At 41.8% G+C, this 10,846-nt stretch overlaps 1 protein-coding gene across 10 annotated transcripts in view; it reads left to right on the forward strand.

Moving 5' to 3' along the window:
- Positions 1 to 10,846, forward strand: part of ZNF793 (zinc finger protein 793) — a 36,273-nt gene that overhangs the window by 11,319 nt on the left and 14,108 nt on the right. For 6 of the 10 annotated variants that reach the window (XM_025421734.3, XM_025421726.3, XM_025421727.3 and 3 more), the window contains 3 exons: positions 3,321 to 3,381; positions 9,513 to 9,642; positions 10,186 to 10,281. In XM_025421734.3, the coding sequence (XP_025277519.1) occupies positions 3,367 to 3,381; positions 9,513 to 9,642; positions 10,186 to 10,281 (241 nt within the window). In that variant the 5' untranslated portion in view covers positions 3,321 to 3,366. The remainder of the gene's footprint in view (positions 1 to 3,320; positions 3,382 to 9,512; positions 9,643 to 10,185; positions 10,282 to 10,846) is intronic. The other 4 variants (XM_035704037.2, XM_025421730.3, XM_035704040.2 and 1 more) reach the window with 3 other exon arrangements.

Consider the following 10,846-nt stretch of genomic DNA (forward strand, 5'->3'; position numbering starts at 1 on the left):
TTCCATATGTGCATGCTCACGTAGCCACCACCTAGATTGTAATAGAGAACATTTACAGCACTCTGAAGCCTTCCCCTACCCCTCCCACACAATGCCTAGTCACAGCTATCACATAGGTTAGGGTGGCCTGTTTCTGACTTTCATATACATGAAATTCAAACAGTAGATCATACTTTTTTTAAACTACTTTTTTGACTTACTGGTATAGCTAAAATAATAATTTTAACAAATAATAATAACATAATAATAAACAAAAATAATTTATGTATTATTTAAACAGAGTATTTTACCTAACATTCAAGGAAATCACTTTTTAAATTTCTTCTATAGAAGAGACAGGAATCTAAGTAGTTAATCTTAACACCATTAAGACAAATTCGTTATTATATCATGTGAACAGGATGTTCCTGGAAATGTTCCATATCCTGATGGCGTGGGGGTTAGTTATGTGGGCGAATGAATACATTCGTCAAAACTCATTGAAGTATACAATTAAACTGGATTCATTTATTATATGTAAATTATACCTCGATAAAGAAAAAGATATTCTTAAAGGCATAATAAGCTCACTGCTCAGTCCTGATAGCTAAATGCCTATTTTACACTAACTTTGCTGTATGAGCCATGCTTTCTGACCTATACAATATTTCAAAGCATTTTGATATGAGCCATGCTTTCTGACCTATACAGTATTTCTTTTTTTTTTTTTAATTTTTATTTATTTATAATAGTCATCCAGAGAGAGAGAGAGGCAGAGACATAGGCAGAGGGAGAAGCAGGCTCCATGCACCGGGAGCCCGACGTGGGATTCAATCCCGGGTCTCCAGGATCGTGCCCTGGGCCAAAGGCAGGCACTAAACTGCTGTGCCACCCAGGGTTCCCCCTATACAGTATTTCAAAGCATTTTGATGGTGGATATTCATTGTTCACTGAGAAAAGTAAATCATTAACTCATTTAGTACTAGTGTTAAGAATTTTTCCATATGTGTATCCTCATGTACCGACCACCCAGATCATGACAGAGAATATTTCCAGCACTTTAGAATCATTTCCTTTTTCAAAAGATGATTTGTAAAAAACAAAACCAAACAAAAGATGATTTGTCAGTAGATTAGTGAGAAAAGGCTTCTGTAAAACAAAGCTAGAAGAATGTATTCATTTTGAAAGAGTTTTTTCCCCTTGAATCTGGTGTCTTCTGTTAATCACTAAACTAACTGGAAGCTTTTGATAGGGCCATTTTTCCAAAATGGTTGAACCAAATTACAATCCCAGGAGCCATGCATGAGAGCCCTTGTAGTTCCTAAGTGTGGATTTTTAATTCCAGGCTATAGATTAATGGCACAGTATTTTCAGAACTCTTTATTAGGTTTCTCACTTCTGTGGTCGGGAAACCTGAACATTCTTTATTAATAATGTTTTGTATCAATTTAGTTCAACATTTCCTAATGTATGGATGTTTTGGAAATTGAAAGCCTCCATGTTCTAGTAGTCTGATTTAATTACAGTGCCAGTTAATTTAAGAGAAAAAAGTTAATATTGTGATTTTTGATTTTCACTGCAAATTCACAGCTTTTATAGACTAAAAGTTTGTGAACAACATGTGCGTTCATATGGAATTACTGGACCATGAAGTATTGATGTTTAGCTTTGGTAGATATGGCCAGTTTGCTCTTACCACTCCTCCTGGCATGGTTGGAACCTTGAGGCTGGCTCCTCCCCCCCTTTGCCAAGACCCATCACTGAAGAAGTGTCGTAGTTTTCTGGCACTCAGGATTACAGAGGTGCTTCTTGTGTTCTTTGCCCCAGATGTGGACTCAGCTGTTTTCCAAGGAGCTTTAGTTCCTTTTTAGGGAAATCAGTGAAAGAGATCAGAATCTGGGCACTAGCTGATTTTTTGTGAAACAGCTACAAAAGATTCAGGTTTTTTTTTTTTTTTTTTTTTTTTTTTTTTTTTAATAAATTTTTATTTATTTATGATAGTCACACAGAGAGAGAGAGAGAGAGAGGTGCAGAGACACAGGCAGAGGGAGAAGCAGGCTCCATGCCGGGAGCCCGACGTGGGATTCGATCCCGGGTCTCCAGGATCACGCCCTGGGCCAAAGGCAGGCGCCAAACCGCTGCGCCACCCAGGGATCCCAGATTCAGGTTTTAAAATCATGAGTTATCCCATTGATGATTTTTCCGTTAAACATTCAAGTACATCATAAAATATTTACACTCTTAAACCATGATCTGCTCTTTTCAATTTAAGCCATGTAGTTATCTCTTTAAACATCTTAAAAATAACTGTCATTTGTTCTCATCTGTTGAAAATTATTATTATTATTTTTTTAAGATTTTATTTATCCATTCATGAAAGACTCAGAGAGAGAGGCAGAGACACAGGCAGAGAGAGAAGCAGACTCCATGCAGGGAGCCTGATGTGGGACTCGATCCCGGGACCCCAGGATCACACCTTGGGCCGAAGGCAGGTGCTAAACCTCTGAGCCACCCAGGGATTCCCCTTAACAACACTTAATATGTTGGATGAATAACAAGGTGTACCCTTTCAGTAATCATTTGTACCACAATGTAAATAACTGTTAGTTTTACTAATGTTATGTGGTCATTTTATTTTGCTTTGAGTTCTTTGTAGTAAGTTACAAAAGCCCTTTTTCAGTATATACTTTTCTTTTAAATGATAATATAATTTATTAGAAAAGCATCCCAAATATAGGATTTCATCAGCACTGATAGGTGAACATGTACAACTTTAAAAGTAAACGAAGAGGCAAATCCCAAGCATTTTGCCTTCAAGAGAAAATGTATTGTTCTGCAGAGGTGATCCCTCTCAGAGCATGAATGTGGATCCATTTTTCTGGGGCCAGTTATTTGTTTTAAGATTTTGTTTGTTTGTTTGTTTGTTTTTTAAAGATTGTATTTATTTCTTCATAAGAGACACAGAAAGAGAGAGGCAGAGACATAGGGAGAGGGAGAAGCAGGCTCCATGGAGGGAGCCCAATGTAGGACTCGATCCCAGTATTCCAGGATCACGCCCTGGGCTGAAGGCAGACGCGGTTAACCGCTGAGCCACCCAGGAATCCCAAGGATTTTGGTTTTTAAATAAATTTTCACTTCTTACTCAGCAGCTTTTACTTCTTCGGAGGTCTGTTTTATGCATCCATCTTCTGAATTGAATGGCACCATTTTTTTTTTTCTTCTATCACAGTGATTTAAAGGATAGGTTTTTGTACAAGATTTATGTAGAGACTTTGCAAGTTCTGAGATGGGCCTGGTCCCTCACAACTCTGTTCTCTCTTTCTCCATCTTCTTCCCCCCAGTCTCTGTCTTCACAGGACTCAAATCTTTTTCCAAGAACAGCAGAAAATGATTGAGTACCAGGTAAGTGTGACGTAAAGTAGCCAAAGTTCCCTTCTTGGGAAAGTGTTCTAGAAAAAATATGTGCATTCAAGCATATGTACTTTATCGCAGGCTGGGTTCTCAGAAAACAGACTTGGGGATGGAGATTTGCACACATGCAGTTTACTAGGGAGACCTATAAGGAGTGAAGGAAGCAGGATTAGGCAGAGGGCGTTAAACAGAGGCACGAGCTGACTTTACCACATGCTTTAGAGCTGGGATGGCTCTTGCCATTTTCCTGAATAGAGGAAGGAGACTTTTATATTCTGAAATCAACCAGTCATTGGTTGTAGGCTGCCCCATGGAGGGGACATAAGCTTGATGGGTAGCTGCCTTTGACCCAGGGCTCTTTGCAAAAGGTCTCAAGCCTGCAGTAGCCAGTCTTCTCCTAGTAGCTGGGAGATATACCTCAGTTCCTCAGGGGGATTTGGGTGGAACACCACATCTTCTATCTACATGTAGATACAATGGCAAGACCTTTGTTATACATACTAATCTACCCTTTTTTTTTCTTCAATTAAAATATTCTAGAGATTGTACATGTTAGTACTTGGGACCACACCATTTTTTTTTTTAACAAGGTACATAACGCTCCATCACACACATGGAATATGACTGATTTAACCAGTCCTTCATTTTATAACATTCAGGTAATTTCCAAATTTGATATTACAAGGAATGATGCAAGGAACCTTCTTTGTTGGAATACAGATGTACAAAACAGTCCAACAAGAGTCATTAATTGACAACAACAACAACAACAACAACAACAACAAAGAGTCATTAATTGTGGTCTTCCTGGTAGCCCAGCAAAAAGGCAAACACAACCCATGATTTGCATTGGCCATAGGATAGAAGCATGCTGTTATTTCTAAGAGAAAACTAGCTTTTCAAGGCAGTTTCTAAAGACATTTCCCAGAGGGGTCTTCTTATGGCTGTAGTAGAGGAACACTGCTGCTAACCATGTGGTCGCAGGACATGGGCTTCTCCTGGGAGCTTGTTAGACATACAGAATGTCTAGACCTAGACCCCGGACCTGCTCGAATCAGGTTATTTGAGGGTGGAGCCTGGAGATCTGTGTTGAACAAGCTCTCTGTGGTCCTTATGCTCTTGTAAGTGTGAGAAGCACTAGCATAGAGGACAGAAATCTAAACGATAATGAACAAATGCAGAAGCATGTTTTCTACAGTGGTTCAGCTCTTCCCTTGGAGTTGAGTGTTAGCCCCACAGAACTCTGGGGTTTTGAAGTGACCAAAAGCATCATGCCTTAGCTTCCCAATGATGAGATAGTGTTTTCATCTGTATGAGAGTTACAGGAAGTTCCAACTTCTCTATGCTTTGCAGCCCATATATGTAATGGAATAAAATGCTAAGTTAGAAGAAGGTGAAAACACAAATGTTATTTATTTTTGAAGGGAGCAGCAGACAAGAAGCTTCCTCCATTTGTATGGAAGTCCTGATTTTGATCCAGGGTATCTGTGTCCTTGAGCTAGACTGAGGAACAGAAGAGCTGTCTATTATTTAAGTTACTATCATTCCCTTAACTATCTTTATTAGTTTGGCAGCAAACTGAACATCTTATTCCCTACCAAGTCTCAGTGTGAAGTGTTCCCAATTCCCCTTACCTTCCTCACCATCTTTTTTTTTTTTTTTTAAGATTTTATTTACTTATTCATAGAGGTGCAGAGAGAGAGATAGAGAGAGGCAGAGACACAGGCAGAGGGAGAAGCAGGCTCCATGCAGAGAGCCCGACCCTCACCATCTTAAGATGATGGAGGGCCCTGTGTCTTGATGAGACTCCCCCTTAGCCCCTGGGTTCTTGTATTTCCACCTCTTTGGAGCCCTCCCTCCAGCAAGGACATCTTTTTCTGGAGACCCATCCTCTCCCCTTTCCCAGATCTCTTCCCTTGTCCCTACAACCATTGTCAGTGCCTCCAGCGCTAGAAACCGTCACCACTTCCAAACCACAAAGTCCTTTCCTTTCTCCCCTAACCTCCTTCATCTCCTGCAGTGACTTCTGATCTTCATGTTTCCATATCCTGTTTCTTACTCTTTCTTTCTTTTTTTTTTTTTTAAGATTTTATTTATTCATTCATGAGAGACACAGAGAGGAGAGAGGCAGGCTCCATGCAGGGAGCCCGACGCAGGACTCGATCCTGGGACTCCAGGATTACATCCTGGGCCGAAGGCGGGCGCTAAACCGCTGAGCCACCCAGGGATCCCCTTCTTACTTTTTCTTGAGTCTAACGTCTTCTCTCCCCACTTTACTAAGACTATTCTGGCCAACATCCCAGGTGACTTTGCTGAGGCTGAAATAAGAAGATGCTTTTTGATTGTTCTGCTAAGTTAGACTGTACCTTTCGCCCCTTCTTCTGTGTTCAATGCAACAGCATATACTGGGTAGGAGCACAGACTTAGAACTAGACTACTGAGTTTGAATTCCAGTCCTTACCATCTGTATGACCTTGCACAAGTCTTGGGACTTCTTTGTGCCCCAGTTTCCCATCTCAGGAGATGGTACCATACCACTGGGCAAGCCAGAAGCCTGAGATTTGTCCTTGACTTCTCCCCATCTTCCCCCCTCATACTCAGTCACTTAGTCATGCTAATTTTACAACCTTAATGTTTCTTCAATCTCTTTCCTCTTCATCCCTGTGTTTGGTGAAAATGGCATGGCCTTTTGGGTACCAAATTACATCTTTTCTATTTTGTTATGTTCTGTCACATCCAATCCCATCCCATCCCATCCCACTCCAATTAGCTGTATTTGGGAAATACCTACCCAGAGCCTGTCAACTGAGCCAGGCCCCATGCTCTGTAATAAAAGCCTGATTGTTCTCTCCACTATCATGATATGTTATTCTGGCATCAGAGAGTATATCTGGTTGGTATCTCCTATACATGGTCTTTGTATGGGTCTTAGGGTCTCATGTGCCAGCATCTGTGGCTTTACTCTGGTTTGGGTCCTGCCTTCAGGTTCATCTGCTTAGGCCACTGCTCAGGTGCCACTGAAAGACCCCACATTTTTCAAAGAGATGTACCAGCCTCCCCTGAGGTTGACCTGATGCCTGTGACCCAAAGCCCCCACCAGAAATCACATTACTAGACTATCTCATGTGGCCCAAGGCTCCTAGGTAGACAAAGACAGACATATCAAGCAGAACATTCCAGGGGCTTAGAGAATAACTCTCAGGAGCTGAGTGTAAAGATGAGACCTCTCTTTGGGCAAGGTTCAATTCTTTACAGTCACTTGAAGATCTATCGTAGGTACTGTTTCCTCTACTCACAGGAATAGGGGAGTTTTTTCCTCTATACCAAGTAATTCTCCAATTCTCTAATTCTTTGTGGACACCAACTGGGTGTCCTACAACTTAGTTCAACTTGGAGTTAGCACAAACCCTATGAATTAGGGACTCAGTCTCACAAGACTGTTTCCCCTTCAGATACTAATTGTAAATCCTAGATTGTCACCTGGACTTCTAACTTCTAGCTATAAATTGGGGGTTCCTATGACCCCCTCTTCAGTTCTGAAAATATACTATAATCACTCACAGAACTCTGGGAGACACTTTTCTCACTATTACAGGTTTATTATAAAGGATACAAATGAAAAGCCGGATGACAAGGTACAGAATGGTCCTGAGCACATGAACTTCTGTGTGGAGTTTAGGGTGTGCATCTCCCCAGATGTATTCACCAACCTGGAAGCTCTTGAGTTTTTCATGAGATCTTCTTTCTTTATTTTTTAAAGGTTCACAGAAGGGGATCCCTGGGTGGTGCAGCAGTTTGGCGCCTGCCTTTGGCCCAGGGCGCGGTCCTGGAGACCCGGGATCGAGTCCCACGTCGGGCTCCCGGTGCATGGAGCCTGCTTCTCCCTCTGCCTGTGTCTCTGCCTCTCTCTCTCTCTGTGTGACTATCATAAATAAAATTAAAAAATTAAAAAAAAATAAAGGTTCACAGAACTTTCTTCAATTTATTGTTTTTTAAGATATTTATTTATTTATTTATTTATTCATGAGAGACAGGGAGAGAGAGAGAGAGGCAGAGGCACAGACAGAGGGAGAAGCAGGCTCCACGCAAGGAGTCTGATGTGGCACTGGATCCTGGGATTCTGGGATCACGCCCTGAGCCAAAGGCAGATGCCCAACCGCTGAGTCACCCAGGTGTCCCTCATGAGATTTTCATTATTTAGGCATTGTTGATTGAATCATTGATTGGTAATTATTCAATCTCTGGTACCGCCCACCCACCCCAGTGGCTGGGTGGTAGGGAAGGATGCTGGAAGTTCCAACCCTCTAATCACATTGGTTAGTTTCTCTGATGACCAGACCCCTCCTTGTCATTAGCATAAATTCTTATTTTGTTGACTGGGGCTTGTTAGGAATAACAAAAGACACTCCTATTACCACTATTACAAAGTTACAAGGGTTTAAGAAGCTCTGTTCCAGGAACCAGGATGGAAGGCAAAATGTATATTTCTTAATGTATCACAATATCACAGGCATCCTCAGGTTAGTACCTGTGGGTCCTTCTCTGGATCTATAGCTATCTATTAGTGTCCATTGGAGCTCTGGCCTGGGCACTTTGCTCATCCTGTCTCCCTGCAGAGAAATCCCACACTGACAATGTTAGCTACCACTTCTCTGCTGGTGGTTCCCAGAGCTTTAGCTCCCTTCCTGATCTTGCTCTTGATACAAGACTCATATGTCCATCCTGCTGCGTGCTAAGTGTCTCCACCCATGTGTCCCTACATGTCTAACAACACCTCCTCTTTGCTTCTGCTGTTTGGTTCTTATGTCTGATTTACCACCACCATCACCCAGTTGGCTTTGAGAGAGTTGGGTGTTACTGTTACCCCTCTTTTACTCCCCACACCCAGTTAAAGTGCAGACTCTGCTCTTCTTTACAATGATCCTTTGCTGTCTCACTGTTACTGTCTCACCTGTGAACACGGTGTTCCACCTGCTATTATTCCACCGCGTTATTACACTCTTTACCTCTCCCCAGGTCACCTTCCACATTTCTCTCTGTATCCATTCACTTTCAAATTATGTGTGAGTTCTGTATCTCTTACAGGCGTCGCTTTTTTATCCAGCCTAACAATCTCTGCCTTTTGGAGTGTTCAGTCATAGATTAACTTATGTTATAATTTACTGTCATTTAATATGAATATAATTATTGGTATGGTTGGACTTCTATATATCTTTTTAGTATTTGGTTTTCTGTTTGTCCCATGTGCTTTTGTTCCTTTATTTTTTCTCTTATGTGTGTGTTTGTGTGGATTAAATGAGTATTTTTGGAATTCATTTACTTCAGTACACCTCTGCACCATGATTTTAGTGGTTACTCTAGGGATACAATATCTGTCCTTAACTCTGCAGTCTGCTTAGAATTACCACTGTACCACTTGACATGGAGTGCAAGAAACTCACCACATGCCTCATAGAATGTGCTTTCTATACATATCTTCCCCTGATTTTCCATTGTCTTAAAATCCATCATCTCATCACTCTCATCAGTCCCCTGTATACTCCTGTTACTAAGAGCCTCGCAGCCCATAAAGTCACTGTTCTCCATTCCCGTGTTCATGCTACTCCCGCTGCAAGGATTACAGCTTCTCCATCTTTCTATAGAGAAGACTCAGCTTCAATATCCCCCAGCTCTGACACCTTGCTAGACCTTGAAACATTTAATGGACCATTCACACTTTTCTAAATGCTGTAACCTAGATGTCCTGCCACCATAGCTCTTATACTTTCAGCTAGATGGCTTTACATATTGCTTTCTTGCCAGGCTGTGAGAGCTTGAGTTAGGAACCATCCATGACTATGTCTCCAGCAACCCTCACTAGGGTACACAGAACAAGTCTTCTCCCCCCCCCCCCCCCCACAAGTCTTCTTTAATTAATATATGTTGACTCAAAGTGTATATGAGAGTGGGTTCCAATGTGATTGTTATTTTTCCTACCATATAAAGCCCAAAGCCAGGAATGTAAGAGGCATTCTAGATAGATAAATGATCATGATAAACTCTGACCTAGGAGCATAAACACTCTATACCATCCACCTCTGGCTGCATTTTTCCCATGTGACTTAATGTCATTTCGTCTTCAGCAGAGACCTGTGTCATTCAAAGATGTGGTAGTGGGCTTCACTCAAGAGGAGTGGTACAGGCTGAATCCTGCCCAGAGGGCGCTGTACCGGGATGTGATGTTGGAGACCTACAGCAACCTTGTCTCAGTGGGTAAGAACAGCTCCGCCACACAATCTAGATTATGCTTGAATAATCCTTCCTTTTTCAGTTGCTAAAATTAACTGAGGTACCTAGAGCATTTGTAGTACCATATACTTCCTATGTGCCAGACACTATTTCAGCCACTTTTAAAATATTAACTTATTTGAATTCTCCTAAAAGCCTTACAAGGTAGGTACTATTGGTACCATTATTTTCCACATTTGGAAACAGAGACACACTTTGGAATTCATTGTGAAGGTGAAGATAGGTGAAGTAACTTGCCCAGTGTCACTCACCTAAATCCAGAGTAGGATTTGAACCCCAGCAGTCTGGCTGCACAGTCCACTTTCCTAACTCTTACACTGTGCTGCCTTAGTGAGTTTGGCTTGAGGTTCAGTGGTCCTGAATTACTAATTCCTTTTGGGTTCTGGATGAGGTGTGTGTACAGTCTTCTCCCAAGTACAATGTCTGTTGTGCAGCCTTTAATGCTGCCTGAGTGGCCCTGAAGACCAAGGAGCTCAGCCCAAGGCCTGGATCATTTCCCTGGAACAGGTTATGAAGGCACTAAACCATATGTGATCCTCAAGCTGGAGCAGGAAGAAGCACCATGGATTTGTGAGGCAGCATGCTCAGGCTGCCACTGTCAGGGTGAGTATAAATGTAGCAAAAGAGGCACTTTTAGAGGCTAGCACCTTTTGGATTTCATTCAGAGTCCAGTTCTCAAAAGCCTTAGAGCTTTGCAGGCAACTGGAGACATTTCTCGGAGAGCTTTAGCTCTCTTGATGACCCTTCAAAATCCATGCACCCCACCTCCTTATCCAGATGTTCCTTCTCCTTCTCATCTTACCTCTCCTGTGTTCTTGTTCCATTGCCCTTTCTCTAGAATCTTTGGCCTCTCTTAAAGTTATCAGTAAACCTTCTCTTTCACATTCAGGCATTCTTACAAGTAAGTTTCTGTTGTTCTCCCACTCCTGTTGGTTCCTTCCTATCTCCTGTTCTCACAGTTTCCAAGTAAAATGCCCTAGACCTGCCTGCCGTACCCACACTTTCACTTCCCATTCTTTCCTTAATCCCTTAGTTATCCCTAAGTCCTTTAGTTTCCTTAAGTCCAAGAGGAGGAAGTACTGAATTTCAGGTAACCTGGGCAGGAAAGCAGATGACTAAGCTTGGCCCATCTTAACCACATTCATTTAACTTTCAGAATAATTTCCTC

Source organism: Canis lupus, chromosome 1 (genome assembly GCF_003254725.2).
Source record: "Canis lupus dingo isolate Sandy chromosome 1, ASM325472v2, whole genome shotgun sequence".
NCBI lineage: Eukaryota > Metazoa > Chordata > Mammalia > Carnivora > Canidae > Canis > Canis lupus.